This window comes from Torulaspora globosa, chromosome 1 (assembly GCF_014133895.1).
Source record: "Torulaspora globosa chromosome 1, complete sequence".
Classification (NCBI taxonomy): domain Eukaryota; kingdom Fungi; phylum Ascomycota; class Saccharomycetes; order Saccharomycetales; family Saccharomycetaceae; genus Torulaspora; species Torulaspora globosa.
In genome coordinates this window covers 267,778-285,510 of record NC_050727.1, presented here as the reverse complement: position 1 = coordinate 285,510, position 17,733 = coordinate 267,778, and the positions used below count along the sequence as shown (strand labels likewise).

The 17,733-nt window shown below is 45.4% G+C and overlaps 12 protein-coding genes across 12 annotated transcripts; 6 read left to right on the top strand and 6 right to left on the bottom strand.

The window, feature by feature from the left end:
- Positions 1 to 1,554: 1,554 nt before the first annotated feature.
- HG536_0A01490 (MINDY family deubiquitinase) lies at positions 1,555 to 2,661 on the top strand (the record flags this gene model as incomplete). The annotated part of the gene is made up of 1 exon (XM_037281112.1): positions 1,555 to 2,661. One exon carries the CDS (start codon positions 1,555 to 1,557, stop codon positions 2,659 to 2,661), a length of 1,107 nt encoding a protein of 368 aa, XP_037137007.1.
- Positions 2,662 to 2,874: 213 nt separating this feature from the next.
- HG536_0A01480 (uncharacterized protein) lies at positions 2,875 to 3,825 on the top strand (the record flags this gene model as incomplete). Its single annotated transcript, XM_037281111.1, has 1 exon — positions 2,875 to 3,825. The coding sequence occupies one exon, from the start codon at positions 2,875 to 2,877 to the stop codon at positions 3,823 to 3,825; it is 951 nt and encodes a 316-aa protein (XP_037137006.1).
- A 252-nt stretch (positions 3,826 to 4,077) lies between these two features.
- On the top strand, positions 4,078 to 4,455 carry PRM3 (pheromone-regulated protein PRM3; the record flags this gene model as incomplete). The annotated part of the gene is made up of 1 exon (XM_037281110.1): positions 4,078 to 4,455. The coding sequence occupies one exon, from the start codon at positions 4,078 to 4,080 to the stop codon at positions 4,453 to 4,455; it is 378 nt and encodes a 125-aa protein (XP_037137005.1).
- RSA1 (Rsa1p) lies at positions 4,452 to 5,408 on the bottom strand (the record flags this gene model as incomplete). The annotated part of the gene is made up of 1 exon (XM_037281109.1): positions 4,452 to 5,408. The coding sequence occupies one exon, from the start codon at positions 5,406 to 5,408 to the stop codon at positions 4,452 to 4,454; it is 957 nt and encodes a 318-aa protein (XP_037137004.1).
- Positions 5,409 to 5,872: 464 nt separating this feature from the next.
- Positions 5,873 to 6,250, top strand: MPC1 (pyruvate transporter MPC1; the record flags this gene model as incomplete). The annotated part of the gene is made up of 1 exon (XM_037281108.1): positions 5,873 to 6,250. The coding sequence occupies one exon, from the start codon at positions 5,873 to 5,875 to the stop codon at positions 6,248 to 6,250; it is 378 nt and encodes a 125-aa protein (XP_037137003.1).
- Positions 6,251 to 6,296: 46 nt separating this feature from the next.
- DDC1 (Ddc1p) lies at positions 6,297 to 7,967 on the bottom strand (the record flags this gene model as incomplete). The annotated part of the gene is made up of 1 exon (XM_037281107.1): positions 6,297 to 7,967. One exon carries the CDS (start codon positions 7,965 to 7,967, stop codon positions 6,297 to 6,299), a length of 1,671 nt encoding a protein of 556 aa, XP_037137002.1.
- A 166-nt stretch (positions 7,968 to 8,133) lies between these two features.
- Positions 8,134 to 10,944, bottom strand: APL5 (Apl5p; the record flags this gene model as incomplete). Its single annotated transcript, XM_037281106.1, has 1 exon — positions 8,134 to 10,944. One exon carries the CDS (start codon positions 10,942 to 10,944, stop codon positions 8,134 to 8,136), a length of 2,811 nt encoding a protein of 936 aa, XP_037137001.1.
- A 150-nt stretch (positions 10,945 to 11,094) lies between these two features.
- On the top strand, positions 11,095 to 11,691 carry KXD1 (Kxd1p; the record flags this gene model as incomplete). The annotated part of the gene is made up of 1 exon (XM_037281105.1): positions 11,095 to 11,691. The coding sequence occupies one exon, from the start codon at positions 11,095 to 11,097 to the stop codon at positions 11,689 to 11,691; it is 597 nt and encodes a 198-aa protein (XP_037137000.1).
- Positions 11,692 to 11,746: 55 nt separating this feature from the next.
- OXR1 (Oxr1p) lies at positions 11,747 to 12,562 on the bottom strand (the record flags this gene model as incomplete). The annotated part of the gene is made up of 1 exon (XM_037281104.1): positions 11,747 to 12,562. The coding sequence occupies one exon, from the start codon at positions 12,560 to 12,562 to the stop codon at positions 11,747 to 11,749; it is 816 nt and encodes a 271-aa protein (XP_037136999.1).
- Positions 12,563 to 12,888: 326 nt separating this feature from the next.
- Positions 12,889 to 14,415, bottom strand: DBP3 (RNA-dependent ATPase DBP3; the record flags this gene model as incomplete). The annotated part of the gene is made up of 1 exon (XM_037281103.1): positions 12,889 to 14,415. The coding sequence occupies one exon, from the start codon at positions 14,413 to 14,415 to the stop codon at positions 12,889 to 12,891; it is 1,527 nt and encodes a 508-aa protein (XP_037136998.1).
- Positions 14,416 to 14,651: 236 nt separating this feature from the next.
- HNM1 (Hnm1p) lies at positions 14,652 to 16,313 on the bottom strand (the record flags this gene model as incomplete). Its single annotated transcript, XM_037281102.1, has 1 exon — positions 14,652 to 16,313. The coding sequence occupies one exon, from the start codon at positions 16,311 to 16,313 to the stop codon at positions 14,652 to 14,654; it is 1,662 nt and encodes a 553-aa protein (XP_037136997.1).
- Positions 16,314 to 17,391: 1,078 nt separating this feature from the next.
- RSM27 (mitochondrial 37S ribosomal protein mS33) lies at positions 17,392 to 17,715 on the top strand (the record flags this gene model as incomplete). Its single annotated transcript, XM_037281101.1, has 1 exon — positions 17,392 to 17,715. The coding sequence occupies one exon, from the start codon at positions 17,392 to 17,394 to the stop codon at positions 17,713 to 17,715; it is 324 nt and encodes a 107-aa protein (XP_037136996.1).
- Between the last annotated feature and the right edge of the window lie 18 nt (positions 17,716 to 17,733).

Genomic DNA, 17,733 nt, shown 5'->3' with positions numbered 1-17,733 from the left:
GGAAAGATACAAACTAACGCTCACGTAAACAATCGGCTAGAAATCTACATTCTGGCAAACTGATAGCAATTTTAACATATATCGCTGGACTCGCGAACTCAAGATTCGATTCTGTATATAATAGGCTTCTGATGAGTGGTCGAACCATATTTGCGTGTATCTCTGAGGGTAGAATAGGCAAGCTCTTCATGAGTACTTTACCGCTCTTGGTTATATGGCGTATCGTCATAGTCACTTTGTCATTATAAAATAGAGATGAATGCTTCTCTAAAGGTACATCGTGTCTCCATATTCTCTCAGATTAATAGACCAACATAACGAAACGCTATTTTCATAACAAGAGTGATTGTGTAATCAGTAGAACAGTTTTATCCAGTAAGCGTCTTGCACTAAATTGAAAGAAAGTCTGAGGGAGTTGGAGGCTCATGAATCTCGACTGATTGGTCAAAAGAAAACTAACTTGACAACACCGTGAATGGTTCTTGCTCCACGACAAGAAGGGCTTCCCACGCTCCTTGTGGTATGCCTGCAACCAATATTGCCATTGCGCCTTAATCCATCATTTTTTGCGATATACCGCTTACAGATCCCTCAACGCAATTATTATTCGCCAATTCTACACAATTGATCTTACTTAGTTAGACTCGACGAAAAGTGGCGCAGGAAATACTGTTCACGCTCGAAGATGTAGCAGCCATTGGAGACTAATTTACGGCACCAGAATGGCTTTTGGTGCAATGATCTGTACAAAGCAACGGAACTCGACTAAAAGTGTATAAAGCTTGGATAATTTAAACACTTCGTGTGCAGTGATGTAAATCATTATTAATCGCCATGGCAACCAAATAGCTAGTTATAGTGAGCCCTACGTTAACGGCCCTCTTCTAAAAACTGATCTCTCCAAAGCAGTGAATGCTACCTTTGGCTTCTGCACCCTTGCAGCACTCAAAAAATCCGCAGCGTACAGGTTGGATCCTATGGGATCCTATCAGGCTTGCCCTTGTAAAGAGAATTGCTCCTTCCCCATTACGTCAACCGCAGTACCTAAAACACTACAGTAAAGTAGCCTGACCGAATACGGGTGACCCTAAGGTGCCTGCATTTGAGGGCAACTAATGTGCTAGGAGAGCTTTAGTGCAGAGTTGCAACTTCGTCGAAAGCCGGTAACCTAGACGTCAGACAATAGCTCCGCTCCTCGTACGGGTTTCTCAACACATTAACAAGGCTGAAGATAGTTCAGCTTTTCCCTTTTTACCAGTAAGCCATCAAGACCTGATAAAACGGAGACCCATAGTAACATCGATAGAAAAGCCCTATCAATGCATCGCTTGTCCGCCACCGTTCGCCATCATCTCATTAGCCATTCCTAGTAGCTTCTGAAGTTAATGTGTCTATCTTCTTTACTGACGTTGTCAGCCAATTTCCCGGTCCATTATGTAGAAATGTAGCCCCTGATACCTAGGACATGAACAAATGAGAATAACAAAGACTTCAAAGGTGTCTCATTCCCACCCTACTGAGCAGATTTATTGGTGGTAATCGTTATCTAGTGCCATGGATATAAGCTTCTCTACGAAAAGCATCCAAATAAATGGATGCCAACACAAGATATTACTGCAAAACCAAAATGGTCCTTGTGCATTGTTAGCCCTCGCCAACGTACTTCTTCTCGCTCCTCGCCATGCAGCAGAAGTGCAGGAGCTAATCTATCTGGTCTCACGGAATGAATCGGTTGCCTTACAGGATTTGGTTCAGGTGTTGGCGAATATTGGAATTCAAAATCAACACGGAGCAGACACTGATGTTAGTCAATTGTTGCAACTATTGCCACAATTGCATACAGGTCTGAACATAAACCCCAAGTTTAATGGCTCCTTCGAAGACGGCGTTGAAATGTCGATTTTCCGGCTCTACAACGTCGCCATTGTTCATGGGTGGATTATAGACAGCGAGAGTGACCCAGTCGTCTATGGACATGTTTCCAAATACTCGTACGAAGACGCACAAAAGGTCCTCATCGAGGCCTACGAGGTGCAAAGAAACAACCTTCAAGTAGCCAACAGCGAGCAGGTTTTAGAGGATGCGAGCTATATCAGGTCTTTCTTTGCTCGATCCGCCACGCAATTGACAGAATACGGTCTGAGACATCTACAGGAGGTCTTGGTTGAGAAATCGTTCGCAGTTCTCTTCAGAAACGACCATTTTTCCACGATCTACAAGAACAACGGCGAGTTGTTCACTCTTGTGACAGACCTCGGCTTCAGGGACCGCGGCGACGTGGTCTGGCAAGCGCTTAAGTCGGTAAGCGGATCCCAGGATGCTTTCTACACTGGAGCCTTCATCCCAACGAGCCTTGAAAGGACAAGAACCACAGCGACGTCGGGAACCCAAAACCAGCCGGACTCCTTCGTCTCCAATCCTTTCAGTGACCGTAACGACGCCCGTGCGCCCGCTACCAACGAAATACAGCAGATCGAAGATGATGAATTGCTCGCTAGGAGACTGCAAGAGGAGGAAGATCGCGAGGCCGTCAGCAGTATCCAAAGACGTCAGGACCAGGCAATCAGAAAAGACAAGCAATCTAAAGGCAAAAAAGCTCGCTCAAAGAACGGTGCTAAGCGTAGCAAGAAGGAGAAGCTCAAGCAGTGTATTATAATGTAAAACTACCGTTTATGTTAGCAGATCCTTGTAATCAGTAGTTACTATGAGTATGTAAATGAGGGCTTCTTAGGGCTCGACGCGACGCTAAGAGATAAAGCTCCCCAGTGGCGCTAAGCTATACAGAACCAACCACTTAGAGGTACTAAGAGTGGTTTGAAGCTTTCAAACTGCGTTTGAACTGCGGGAGATTCGTGCTAAGCATTACAAATTTTGATGGAGGAAGTCAGAAGGTTCCGATTCACTTTGGATGAGGCAAAGTCGGAGAGAGGTGTGGTGAAACTGATAGGTCGCGCCAGTGACGTGAATCCCGATAGGTTTGCTAGAAGGGATAATCTATTGTTTGACGAGAAGTCGTTGAGTAAAAATCATGCGTTGTTGGGCCTGAAATTGCTGGATCCCTTGGAAACGGGAGTGCATATCATCGATCAGTTTCGAATCTATGTCAAGGACCTGGGGAGCACATACGGGATCGTGGATTTGAACTCTGAAGAAAGCGATCCGTTCGTGATAGATTTGAAGAATGGAGAAAGGTTCGGGCTGATCGGGTTGGAACAGCCGATTTCCATGTACCAGGGCCGGGCCGCAAAACTGAAGTTTCAGGTTAATTTGCAATATCACGACGTTGACAAAGGCATATTCGAGTGCATTGTCAAAGACGTGTCGTTTGATGACAGTCCGATCCTCTCCAGGCCATCGACTTGCGAAGACGCCGCTTCCGGCTCCTCTTCGGAGTCGAATTTTAGTGAAGATTTCACGATCATTAGAGAAGAAGCATTAGGTGAGTCGGACATCGATGAAGTGGAGAACGAGGAGACAGAATCGTCTTCCAGCTCGTATTCTTCCGACTCGGGAACGAGTGGTAGATATGCGATAGTTGATCTGATCGAGTCGGACAACACACCAGAGAAGTGGGATATTCTACAAACGGAGAAGTCGGACGACGATTCTGATCATTTGTGCAGCTGTTCAAGCGGGACATGCAGATTGGGAAGTAAATATGTCATTATCAATTATGGAGGCAAGGCAGCGGACGATGGACCAGAGACAAACAAGGCTGCAGGTATCGTCAGGGTCTTTGTCATCAGTGCACTCGCGGGCTTTTTTTTGGGATTTTTGGGTACGGTGGTTTTACTAGTCGGGTTGGCTTTGAAAGAGATGGAATAGGTTTCAAGTTTAATTGAGAAACTAAGGCGAATCCATCGCGGGGATAATATGGGCAAGTGGCATTCATCGCTCAAGATATATAGGTAATTAATCCGGTGTAGGGAAAGGTTTTATTCTGATTCTTCAATTTTTCACCGAAGTGCTACAGATCTGAAACAAGATTCGGGTCAAACTAGAATCTTAAATGTGATATATAAGAAACTAAACGTTAAATTAAGAGGCATACAAGTTTCTGAAACAGGATCATCTAAGATGTCCAGCTCAGAATCAGACTCTGGAGAAACGATTTCTAACAAGCAAAACGACGTCCCTGCCGAGCTAAACTTTCAAGATAAACCGAGTAATAAAGTCTTCGAGACAGTCACAGAGGGAAGAGCAGCACCAGGGAAGAAGAGTAGAAATCCAAAGGAAGGAAGAGTGTCAAAACCCAAGAGAACAGTTGCGAGATCATCCCAACCACGCAATGCTCACCGCCAACGTGAATCCAGGTTGATCGCGACGCCGACAGCTCAGCAAATTGCAAAAGATGCCAATTCGTTCTACCGAGGTGCGCTCTTGGGCTCCTTTCTTGGCGCAACATTGACAACCGTCGTCACCAATTTAGTGGCCAAAGCCTTTCAAACAAGTTAACGACGATGGTACGCTTTGTTGGATGTGTGAGTGTCACTTTTCTTAAAGTCCGATCTGTAAGAGTTTCTTCCTTTCTTCTGAGTGCTGTCATGTGGGCCAAACAGCTTCTCCTTTTCCTCTTCTGTGAGCTCACAGTTAAGAAGACCAGCATCACCCAGCTTTTCGATGAAATCCAGGAGCCTTGAGTTCTCTTGTGCCATTTCCCGCTGCGCAATTCTCACACTGAGTGTAGACCGAGGGTTTATTCTGTTGACTTGATTTTGAATGTTTTGTATGAACTGTTTCTGCTTTTTTCCCTCCTGCAAAGCACTTTTCTGGACCTTTAGATCCTCCTCTTTAATGCCCATGCCCTGCATATGCTTTTGCTTATTATTCGAGATCTTCAATAGCCACATTCTTTTCCTCTCCTCCCGCCATTTCAGAATGTCTTCCTCTGTCGCCAGCGTAATGGAAGTCCCTGGCACAGTGAGCGGTTGCGAACCTGTGGCTTCGGATTGCTGTTCCTCAGAGCTCTCATCCTGTGAACTCTCATCGTTCCCACGTTCATCTCCTTCCTCATCCCCAGAGGCAGCTTCAATTTCCACAGACTGGGGCTGCTGCCTTGACCCAGCAATCGTCTGCGGAGGTTCCCGGTACGGCTGCGCAGACCATTCGTTGCTCATATAAGGCAATGGCATGGGATGAGATGCCGGCGGAGGCTGCATGCAATAAGGATAAGTTGCCATCGGCGTTGGCATATGGTATGGCAGCGGCGGGGGTGGATAGCCTGCTCCTACAGCAGGAGTCTCCTGCAGTCTCTGCCTCTTGTTCGTTGGTTCATACTGAGGGCCTCCGGACAGCGTTCCGGAGGAAGAAGGTCTCGGCAGCGGACGAAACCCGCGTCCGTAGCCTGCGTTAGAGTGATAATTCATTGCAATCGAACCCCCTTCCGATGGTAGCCTCTTTATCAGCATCTTTCAGTATATCGATGAGATGAGCTTGTAACTTCTCAGCCAATTCAAGTGTCAGAGTTACCGAAAAGGGAATTTATTTTCTATTTGGGACATGAAAAATTCCAGGATAATACCAATTTCGATTAAAGACAGCTAAAATATCAATTATTGTCTATTAGCCACTGGCTACCTTTTCGACGGTCCGCCAATATTGGACCGCCTAGCGGTAGCGAAGGCAGCTGTGTTTTAGCCTCGTCCTATGTCCAGTACTTCATTTTAGTGACCGAAAACCTTCCCAGCACCAAACTTAGCCTGGACGCTTCCCTTCCCCCACGAACAACGAACTATGACAGAAAAGAAGTGTCATGGAAGAAATGATCAGTCTGGAGGGAGATTTTGCTCGGAGGATTGTATATAAGCTCAAGAATTACCGGTGTCGAATTTAAAAGCGAACTGTTCGGTGCAAGCTTTGAAATATAGCAACAATGTCGCAACCAGTTCAACGGGCAGCTGCGAGATCGTTCATTCAAAAATACATCAACAAAGAAACTCTGAAATATGTGTTTACCACTCATTTCTGGGGTCCCGTATCGAACTTTGGTATACCCATTGCGGCGATCTATGATTTGAAGAAAGACCCAACCGTGATTTCAGGACCGATGACGGGTGCGTTGGTTTTGTACTCTGCAGTTTTCATGAGATATGCAATGGCCGTCACACCAGTAAACTACTTGTTGTTTGGGTGTCATTTGGTAAACGAATGTGCGCAGCTAGGCCAAGGTTATAGATTCTTACATTACAACTACTTCACAGACGAAGAGGGGAGAAAAGCCATCGAGGAAAAATGGAAGAAGACCGATTGAGCGGTAGGAAGTTGCACTTGTTCTATAGCTATATAAAACATGGTATCTAATCGAATAGACCCTTCGGTTTTGTCTGCTGAGTGGGGCCTAGTCCCTCGGCTTCCTGCATTTTAGTTATTGCCTGGAAATGCTTGATCTTCTCATTTTTGAGCACACTCTGTCTGTCGAGAGTTGAAAAGTCCTCATCCTCTTCTCGGGGCCTTTTTCCCCATTCAATCGTAGTACCTGTTCTTTCGGCACGAACAGGTGCAGTGTTAGTCGGCTCTGGAGCAAATTCCGTGGGCTCTCGGCTGAGTCGATCTTGATCGTTCCAGTCAAGTCTCGAACCAGAACCTCTCCTCTGCGAAGCCGGCTGTGAATCGCCGGTGACAAAGAGTCGCCTGGGCGCATGCGCGGCAGTAGACGTAGGCCGATCATTCAGAGGGCTCGTTCGTGTTTCGGTGGTGTACCTCTGATGGCTTCTCAGAGGACTACGACGTGGATCGGAGGTATCGCCGTGAGTGACATGAATCTTGGACTTCTCGGGGGATATTGCTTTCTTAATCACTGTTCCAGCCATATGATCTTCGTGGTCGAAATGTGCGCCGCTACCGTCTGTTACTTGAACCAGCTGTAGCGTTACGCCATTTTTTTTCAGCTCTATCAGAATAGGATCACCACTATGGCAAAACCATATGTTCAAGTTATCATTATGAGCGGTTTTCCAACTCCACGTTGTACTCAGGAAATTTTTGAGATCTTTCAGTTTAAATATTATGGATTTCGTTTGATCCTTCTTCCCATCTGCGCTAGAAGACTCACCTTCGTCTACGGTAGTAAACAAACAATAGTGTTCGAGATCCGCGACGCTGATTGTGTTGCTCAGACTCATAGTGTTCTTCAGAATATCATTATTTTTACCATAGATAGCCTTCGTAAACGCAGTCATCACAAGCTTGTGAACATTGATCTCCAGCTTGAATTCCTCGGTTACATTCGCATTGCAGTTGTCAATGAAGTTCTTCAGTAACGCTTGGTTGCAGCATATAAAATTAATTTCATCAGCTGCCGTCAGCTTATTATCTCTCTTAGAATCCGCTTTCGGATCATCGCTGAAGAGGGCCTCAGATAATTCTTTTCTGGAATCATTAAAGATCGCTTGCAGCTTAGGATCCAAGTGTTCCATTTCACCATTCGGCAGTGAGCTTGCAGATCCATACACATTCAAGAAGTTCCTCTTGTATTTCAGATCAATAATTATTGGATCATATTCTATAGGTTGGAATTGCGGCGTATATTCTTTTCTAATCAAAGATTCCATTTCAACATGCACCAAAAGTCGATTGGTCAGGATATCCGGACATGTAGGCGAATTATTGATGGAAATGGTAAAATTCTTGATGGCATCGCCATCTGGTTTCTTGGAGACGGTACTGAGATGTCGGCCGTTGATCTGGAGCGAGTATAACTTATGGTCTACACCATGAGAGTCAGTCACAACTTGGATGCCGCTTTCACCAAAGATTATTTCTCGTGGTTGGAACGTATACTCTTCGAAAAATTGAGATGAGAAACGTACTTTGCTCAATGTAGTGTCTGTACTGTTTATATTCCATACGATCAATTCACTCGGCGTTATTGTAAGCCTTACGTCCTCATAGATAGTGGAAAGTGCATTTACCGTACGAGACCAAATTTGGTGTCTTTCTGGGTCTGAGATAGTCGCCTTGAATGACATGGGGGAAGCTCACCTCGGACTTCCTTGTTATTTCGCGATTCCTCATCGCTCATCCAACCTTATTCAGTCACAATCGCCGACTTAATCTGTCGCGGACGACTCCATCGCTAGAAACGTTGAACTTGAAAGACTATAAAATGACTTATATTTACCTAGTTAGCGCCTTTTACTGTTCCAGAATATCAGGTTCATCGTTCGCCGGCGTTGAATTTGTCTTAGATGATTCCTTACGCTTTTTCTTGCTCGAATTCTTCTTCTTTTTCTTTATGACAACCACCTCTTCATCGCTGTTGCCGTCGGTGGGCCCGACAAGAGCCTGGTTGGCGAACTTTTGTCTAAGCTTCTCCAGTTCCACTTGCTCATCTTGGCTCCCAGAAGCCTCGGCAGCATTGCCGAGAAGCACGGAAGAAGCCTTGGGCTTTGAAAAGTCGAAATTTTCCAATTTATTTTGGGTTCTTAAATTGATCTTTTTGTTGGAGGAAGTCAGCGATGAGATTGAAGGAGAGCTTCGTGAGGGCTTCATGTCAGAACCGGGAATCGTAGCATCTCCATTGCTTGCTTGAATCACTTCATCGGGCAGGATTTCCACTCTCTTAGTTGATCTCTTTTTCTTCTTACTCTTTGTTTGGCTTTTATCGAATTCATCTGGACCTGTAACGTTCGCTGTTCTATTTAATCGGATCACATTGGCGCTTTGTTCATCATGTGCATTTTCTTCGAAGTCTAACAAATCATTGTTGGTCCTGGCTTGCACTTCTTCCTCTGCGAGATAAAATGGATTTGATTGTCTTTCCTCCTTCTTTCGCCTCTCCAGTTCTTCCTTTTCCTCCTTCGACAAAGCCCAGTCCTTAGTCGGCTGATTCTCATCAGAGCTGGAATAGGCGATCTCTTCGCTGGGCTCTATATCGCTAATATCGCTAGCCATAGATCCTTCGGAATGCACGCTAGTATTTCCATCCTGTTCGAGAATCTGTTCCAATTCTTCAGCAGTCAAAAAAGGTGTTTCACAATCCACTGTAACATTACGTTGCATCTGCTGCTGGGCCCCAGATGAGATCGGTTTCAACTCATAGTAGTTAAAAAGACTAGGTATCACATCGCTAATCAAAAGTGGAAGCCCATCCGGATCATCATTTAACGCCTCGCTACTTAGCTTCAGCAATTCCATTGACTCAATAGCACGCTCCTGCACCTCAAAATATTTGGAGCAGGACAACCTCTCTAGATATCGCAGAAGGGATCTCATTATACCTTTCAATCGAGCTCGATCGGTATGCTCATGATTGTTGCTCCAATGACTGAAGATTTTCAGCAATGCAATAATTACAATCTGCTGAACGCTAGGCGCATAATAGTGGTCCTTCGCTATTATGGACTCAATTAAGTCATCACCGTTGTCTATTAAAGAGGAAAACTCTCCAAGACTCCAAATGAGTTCTTTCAAAACTCCTGGTATTTGTGTGTATATGCTGTCAGTGGAGAGTAATTTTATTATAGTTGACATAGTATCCTCTCTCATACTAGGCACTTTGACCATAATGTTCCTAAACTGTTCACCAATTTTTTGCTCCAATCTTGGTTCTGACAGCTCTTGGCACAACATGGCAATATCAAGCAGAACGCTGTTGTACCAGTTAAAGTCGCTGAGGTTGGAGTAGTCATCCATCGAACATATGTGGATGATTGTATTCATCATCTTTGTTTTGTATGATTCCGTAATTACGATCGAAATCTCCTTCGTTGACTCGAATCTCGAAGCACCGATTTTCATAACTGCCTTGCCTTCTTCTGTAAGTTGTTTTAGTAGCGTCAATACTATGCTTTGCAAGTTATCTTCGTTGACTATACCCTCGACGAGCTCCAATGCCTTTGATCTAGTGGAAATGTCAACGTCATTCAACAAACGAAGCACCAGTTTGTCGAACTGAGAGATAAACGCGACATTGATCTTACCAATCTTGTAGAACAAAACGCAACTAATATACCTTAAATTTGGATCAGACGAGTCGCAGAAGTTGTGCAGACGGTCCAAGCAGCAAATCGCCGTATCGTATTCTTGCCCATCTAGCATGTTACCTTTCACAATACAGTTTATGGACTCATACAACACCGACGTCGCCATTGTAGAATCCATAAGCTCGAGGATCTTGGGTAAAAGCTTGGGTCTCAGTTTTGGCTCTATCTTCGATAGATTAGTAAAAAGCTTCAACAGTCTGATGATGATCCAATTGTTGGATATAGTAACCAAGATCTCATAGAGTATTGGCGATAACTGGATAAACGGCTTAGGATTTTGCTTGGAAAGCTCGCAAATCACACTCACCATAGCCGACAACACAGAAGTATCATCATCCTCAAGTTTAGCCGCAAACTTGTCAAAGTTATCTCTTAACGCCTCCGGGTACTGTAAAAAGACCTTGAACAGCGCTGTAACCGCCTTTTTCCTGATATAGGGCTTCGGACTATTCAGCATACTGAACAAATCATCGCAGATATCCGCTGCCAACGCCGGAGTAACGATGGTAGACAATCCGCTTAATGCAATTCCAACCTTCACCACGTCGTAGTTTCCGCCAAACTTCAAATCCTTCTTCATCAAGTTAGTGGCCAGCATCAAGACATCGGAGTCCTTATGAAATGACTGCGAAGCAGCAAGATATCCTACCCGTTTCTGCTGCAGCTTACTGCTACTCATAACTTCCAGTATATGGAAGTTCGCCCATGACATATCGAAACCATACATTTCCAGATACGTCAACTTGAGGATCGCGTTGGTCTTTATGTTCATGTCGGGAGAATTGGCCTCTTCTCGGCACTCACTGAGGGCCTGAGCCAGGAATTGCTGCAATTTTTCAGGTGTTCCATTGTTGGATCGTATGCCCTTAATGAGATCCTTTAGCGATTTTTCGAAGAATATACCAAATGGTCGAAGTCTCTGCTTCACATCATCGGCAGACGGAGCATATAAAGATGTCATAGCGATTATCTTGTGGACTTCTGGTCTCTCTTTATCATCTTAGAGTAATGTCTAGTTAGTATGCTGTAGGGCGATTTCCTTAAGACTTAGACAAAAAATACACTATATTATGAAGGTATAAAAAATGCTTAATTGCCTGCAAAAGCATTGATGTCTGACCGTGATGAGTGTGCCGACTATGACTCCAAGAGGTCACAAAGTCCCAGCATCGACTCTCAAGCGTATGCGATCCCAATGCCTGCTGAAATAGTGAGCCAGCTGTCCGAAGGCAGTAGCGACGATGAGGTGGATAATTCGAACATAGAGGACAGTAACGGGGACATGTTTTTGGATAATTTGGTTCCTGGAGCCAGCAGTGGGCTTTTTATGGACTCACAGGATGCGGGACCGATGCTGGATGTTTCTAAGTACATATTTGATTCGTTAATTCAGGCTATTAACTCAGCCGATTTTGCAGAAGCCATCTCTTTGCAAACCAAGACATCTGCTGTGATTAATGCGAGGAGTATGAAACTGAAGCAATTGATAGATAGCACCAAAGAGCAGTTGGCCCATTTTAAGAGTCGCTTTGAGCGAGGTGCCGAGACATCGAAAGCCATGCGACACAACCTGCGACAGACCAGAGAGACAATCAGCAAGATCAATGCTGAGCTTGGTACTGCATATCCTATCGAGTTGAACCAAGCCAGGGAGAAAGTGCTGGAGCGTCAGTTTGGCGAGAGTCCTGAGAGTCAGTCAGATCCATGATAACCCGACAGACGTCCATGCCACGAGACATTGAACGACTAGAACTGACGGGTGGTTATCCTACTCGCCATACTTCCAGAGCTACAATGTGAAATTTCCTGCCCTCCCGGCTCAGCACGTCGTTGCCGAAGGTGAGACTGGGGCAGGAAACCCCATGCAATAAACTGTCGTCGACCCACAGGCCGTAATGACCGTCTCCCGCGCCCAAAGAAAGAAACTTGGACTGGCAATAGATGGCGAATTCGTTGACTCCAGTCATCGGATAGCCTCTGAACTGCCATCCGTACTCACCGTCGTGGACCTTTTCCTCGCTCTGGCAGCCGGTATCACGACGTTCACCAATGCTCAAACCACGAACTCTGTCCATCTTCCACAGAAAGCACTCCCCATTCCCATAGTATCGCCTATTTTCGGTAGGGTGGAAAGGCTCGTTCGTGTAGGCACCAAATATCCCGTGCTTGCGATCTTTGATCACCAGCACGTACCCAACTCTCATGGGCGTCGCTCTCTCTGGTGCTACGTTGTCATACAATGACCTCAGGGATGCGCCGTGCTGCTCGAGGCTATACAACAGCTGCCAGTCTGTATACAATTGCACTCTCGTGGGCATTAAATTTCGTAACTCGTCGCACATATCAGGCATCAGAAGCTTGTTTTTAGTCGTGGGCAGATACCCATTGAGTTTTACAGTAGGCAAGGCATCATCTTGATAAATCAGGCCCCCGTCAACACTTCCCCGTCTAACCCTCAAAGATTTTCTAGTTGATTGCTCAGTTGCGGTCGATACCGGCGATGACGAGCGACTACTCGCCTCTTCTGGGGATATAGCTGTCTTGAGCCTATCGAGGGCTTGCCTCATGCCAAACACCATGCTGAATAGATACCAAACTGCATCCAAAGCCTTCAGTTGAATCTACTTTGATATATGTGAGATCTCCCAGTGTATGCTGGCAGTCGCTTAGTATAAGACATAGCGTCATGTGATTGAGCCGAATAGTATAAAACCATTAATGCTGGACCTGAAGCTGGCCATGTAATCTCCTTAGCGGCCTTCACTTCTTGGTCGCCAGGTGGCTACATCCTGGCTTTCTTTGGTTCTTCTGTCGTTCCTGGTTCGAGCGATCGCTCTAGGCTTGCAGGCGTGGCAAAGCACCATCTATATTATCTAATATACACTTCCTAGTTACAGCGATTGAATTAGTCAAATGTTATCTTCTTAGGTTTCTTATTCATGTCGACGTCTTTATAGAAGGCGCCGTATGCGCTGTGTTCTTTCTTCTTAGTATGCGTTCCGAATTTCTTCAGATCCTCTGGCACAGGCTGATTGGCGCCGTTAAGAACGTTTACGAGGGCACCGGCTAGATGCTTTTCTTGCTCCGTGAAGAGGGTATGTGCGGTGCCGGTCTGGCCCGCTCTCCCGGTTCTACCAATCCTGTGGACGTAGTCTTCCACTGTGAGCGGGAAGGTCAGGTTAATCACTGTCTTGACGTTTGGTATGTCGAGACCACGAGCGGCGACGTCGGTGGCCAAAAGGAGGTTCGAAGCTCCGGATTTGAACTCGCTCAGAGCCTGTGTTCTTTGTTGCTGCGACAAGTCACCGTGAATTGCAGCAACCTTGTAGCCGTTGTACTTCAGATTCCGCTCGACTCTGGCAGCTTCCTTCTTGTATAGGGCGAAAATCAGCACTTTGTCGTTCTTCTTGGCTCCCGACTGGTACTTCTTCAGCAGTTCAAGTAGTTTCTTCTCCTTTTGGAATTGCTCAATAACTTCCACAACTTGGGTAATCCTCTTGTTCGCACTCAATTCGTCTCTGTTACCGATCGAAACTTTTACGGGATCAGACATGAAAGTGGAGGCCAGTTCACGGACTTCTTTTGGCCAGGTGGCCGTGAACATCAGCGTCTGTCTACCTTTAGTGTTCGTCTCTTTCATAATGTTCTTGATGTCTTCCTCAAAACCCTTTTCCAGCATTCTATCAGCCTCGTCAAGCACTAAGTATGAAACATTGGATAAATCCACAGAGCCCTCCTGCATCAGATCCAGCAATCTTCCTGGAGTGGCCACTACCACCTGCGTCTTCTTTAATTTTTCCCTTTGCTCATGTTTTGGCACACCGCCATAGACGCAACAGCAGTCTAGCTTCGCTTTCTCAGTCAAAAGAACCAGATTGTCATAAATCTGGGAGGCAAGTTCTCTGGTTGGCGAAATGACCAATACCTGTACTCCCTTCGGTTTACTGGATTGAGTAACCAGTTTATTGATTGCTGGCACACCGAATGCGAACGTCTTACCAGAACCGGTCTCGGCGACACCAATAACGTCTTTCCCCGACAAAAGGTAAGGCCAGGAGACAGATTGAATAGGCGTTGGTTTTGTAAAAACGGAAAGAGCCGATTGTATTCTTGAATCCAAGGATAGCTCATCAAACGTTAACACAGGCTGGATATGCCTTTCAATTGGATAATCCACACTAACTTCATTTTCCTTGTAGAAAGCACTGATCTCAGGTTCGGAAGACTTGTGAATAACAGCACCAGTGTCGACCTTTTCTATCTGCTCGATACAGTTTTCTTTGCTCTCCTCCCGCTTATCTTTCTTGTCCTTTTTATCCTTCTTGTGTTTCTTGTCCTTCTTATCCTTCTTATCTTTCTTGTGCTTTTTCCTCTCCGTTTTCAGATCATCTTGAGACTTTCTCTTTTTCTCCTTTATCTCTTCTTTCGTCATGATCTTATACTAGTGACGATTAAGCAATTGACCACTGTTGCTTTCAAAACTGTAGCTCTTGACACTCATTTATTGTATAGATTAGCAGTATTTTGGCATTATTAGTCGCGATGAGCTGGAAAAATTTTCGAAGAGGTGACAGCAAAAAGAAACGGGCGTCAGCGTCACAAATTAATTCGATTTTAATACAATCAGGTGCTAATTTACAAGATTGGCTAAGGCATAGAAGAGCGCGGTCATTCGCTGGATTTGGAGTCTTTGCCAGTCATAAGAACCATTTCCGGTTGGCTGTGTTCGATGTCGGAGTCTTCTGTAGGAACCAAGTTGGTGAGTAATTCCTCTTCCTCCGCTATGGCAGAAAATTCTTTACGGCCTTTAAACCTCCAATACGCTAATGAGTAGAGTGTGAAACCAACTATGACCACACAGACGTAGTTCATATTGTTTCTATCCACTGGTAAGGTTGGAGGAAAAGAGAAGAAGACAATGCTGAAGACTGTCCAGCAAAGAAGAACGATGTTCGCAAAATAGCCGACTGGACCTAGCCAGAAGGGACCATGCTTGATCTGACGTTTCTTACGCAGCAGACATATGACCGGGATGGCGTACGATAGCAGTAAGAAGGCGATACAACCGGTGATTAGGGAATTGAAAGCAGTGCTCGATGCCAGATATAGCAAGCCGATTAACGAGACCCAGGCACAAGACATCAAATGTGCGTTCAGCGGGACGCCCACCTGCGGGTTAACTTGGGACCAAAAACGGGAAAATGGCAGACCCCTATCTCTGGCAAAGGACCAGCCCAGTCTTGCCTGCCAAGTGTGGCAGGCAATGACGCAGCCAAAGGAAGTAAACAAAACCAAGCATCCCAAGAATATAGCACCAGACTTATTGCCGAGAGCCTGGTTGTAGATATCCAGAATTGGTGCACCTGTGTTAGATTGCATTAACCCAGCCAGGTCACGAATAGAGAAGAACATAGAGATCACATAGCAGAAAGATGTAACAAAGCCAATAGCGACAGTGCCCATTATCGCGATAGGAATGACCCTTTCCGGTCTCTCGACCTCAAACGCCATATGGGTGGCGCAATCCAAGCAGGAGAAAGACCATGCAGGGTTGATGAGACCGACTATGAACGCAATTCCTCCGTTTTTCCAGCCTGTTTCGTTGTAAAAGGTTGCGAAGACGAACTTGGCATCATTAAACTTACCACTGGAGCATGCAAGCACGGTAATGGTGATTGTGAAGAAGGATAGCAAAGAAATATACAGCGAAGACGCCGAGATAAGTGGCAACGATCTACCATAGCAATTGAATATCAGCAAAAACAGATGCAACAGCTCAAAGCAGACAAATACGTGCCATCTCTTTACCTCAAAATTGGGATGCGTCAAAGCGTACATACCAACCAATTCGGCGGCCACTGACAGCGTTGTAGAAGCAGTTGTAAAGACAGATCCTGCATACGCAAACGAACCACATAGATAGGCCGCAAACCTTTTGTGCTTTGGTGGCGCCAATTTCAACGACCACCAAAACTGGCCTCCCGCGTGAGGATAGGCAGAGGATAGTTCACCCAGAGATATCCCAATACAAACCGATACCAGAGCCACGATTATGATACCATAAACAATCATCATGGGTCCACCAGAAGAGATACCAGTGACCATGGAGACTGAGATTCCGAACCACGAATTTGTTAGGCCAAAACCCACCCCAAGGATCGACCATAAGGAGAAAGATTTCCGCAGGTGAATTTCTCCACCGTGATTGTCGTAAGCCACATCCAATTCGGTTTTGGAGTCTGTTTTTTGCAGGCGTGAATCTCTGTTGTGCAATTCGCCCTGAGATGCGACATCGACGTCGTAAGAGGAAGTCCGAGAGACGCCAGCCATTGTTAATCCCGAGCCGATTGTACTGGCTACCGGCAAGCAACTTAACTTATGGAACAAGAGTGGTGATAAATAGTTTAGCTGATCTGCTTGCTCGAGGTGCTGCCAATCTGCCAATCCATTTTCTTTTCAATTAAAATTTTCACATGCTTTCCAACATGTGAAAATGATAACGCGGAACTATAAAAGGCTCGAAGATACAGATCCCAGCTTACCCGAGATCCATTCGCAAAAGTGGAACGGTAGTCAAGTTCGATCGGTTGTGTTCTTAAGGAGTCACGACCTTACGATCCTCCGTGACTGTTCCTTTCAGGCATAGCTAAAGCACATAATTCCGAAAGCGTTAGCCGTGTTACGACCGCCAGCTTGCTCACTTAATTTCATCTCTATGGCAAGAAAGTTATGGTTGCTGACCCACCTAGACTTGTAAAACAAGCCTTGAGCGGCTGATCGAGACAAACAGGCCTTGCCCGATAAGTTGATATCGGGCTCCTCAGGCACGATCTGGAACCTGGAATAACATAGGTTTTCGACCATATCGCATTGGGCTGCCTCAGGTTCCAAAATTGGTAGTGTCGTGATCAACTCAGCGATAACATTACAGCTAGGGATTCGGGGGATTAGTCCATAATCGTATCGATAAGAGAAATTGTATGAAAACTTCCTGTACGGGCGTTACTCATAGTGGATAGCGCTTTTGGTTAACCGCAGTTCATCAGAATGGATTCAGAGGACATCGCTTACAGAAGTCTCCGGTAAGAAACGGACAGCTATTCGACACTCGCTTGTTCTGGACCTTCTAGCACTTTCTTTCGCAGCGTCTGACAGAGTACCCAGGTTCAAAACAAGACTGAATTGACCTGAAACCTGCCGCCAGACCAACTGAGCACTACTGACTTCATACACTGCTGGCATCCTTCTAGTAGTTCAGCTCTTGATCAACGGCACGTACGTAATGATCGTTAATTCAACTGTCTACGTTGGATATACATAGTGGTTGGTAGAAGAGGATAAGGACAACTAGCAAGTCAATTTAGACCCTCTGTCTCGCTGGGATTGAATCGTTGTTGCTGCGGTTAACATGTCTGTTCCTAAGGCAAGGCTGCTCAAAGTTGCCGAAATATCAGCAAAGATTTTTGATCAAAATTTTAACCCGACGAATGCTAGAACAGGCTCGAAGATCTTGTCTCAGAGGCTGAAAGGTCCGGCGATAGCAGGGTACTATGGAAATCCAGACTTTTTGAAATTCAGACATTTAAAGACTTTGTATCCTGGATTCCAGTTTGTAGACTTAGAAGAGGAATACCGACTGTCTATGATTGAAGCAAGGAAACGTCGTGGTAAAGGTGCTCCAAAGAAGAAGAAAGAAGCCAGCAGTGGTGGGAAGACTAAGAAGAGGAAGTAGATAACCCCAAATTCATGT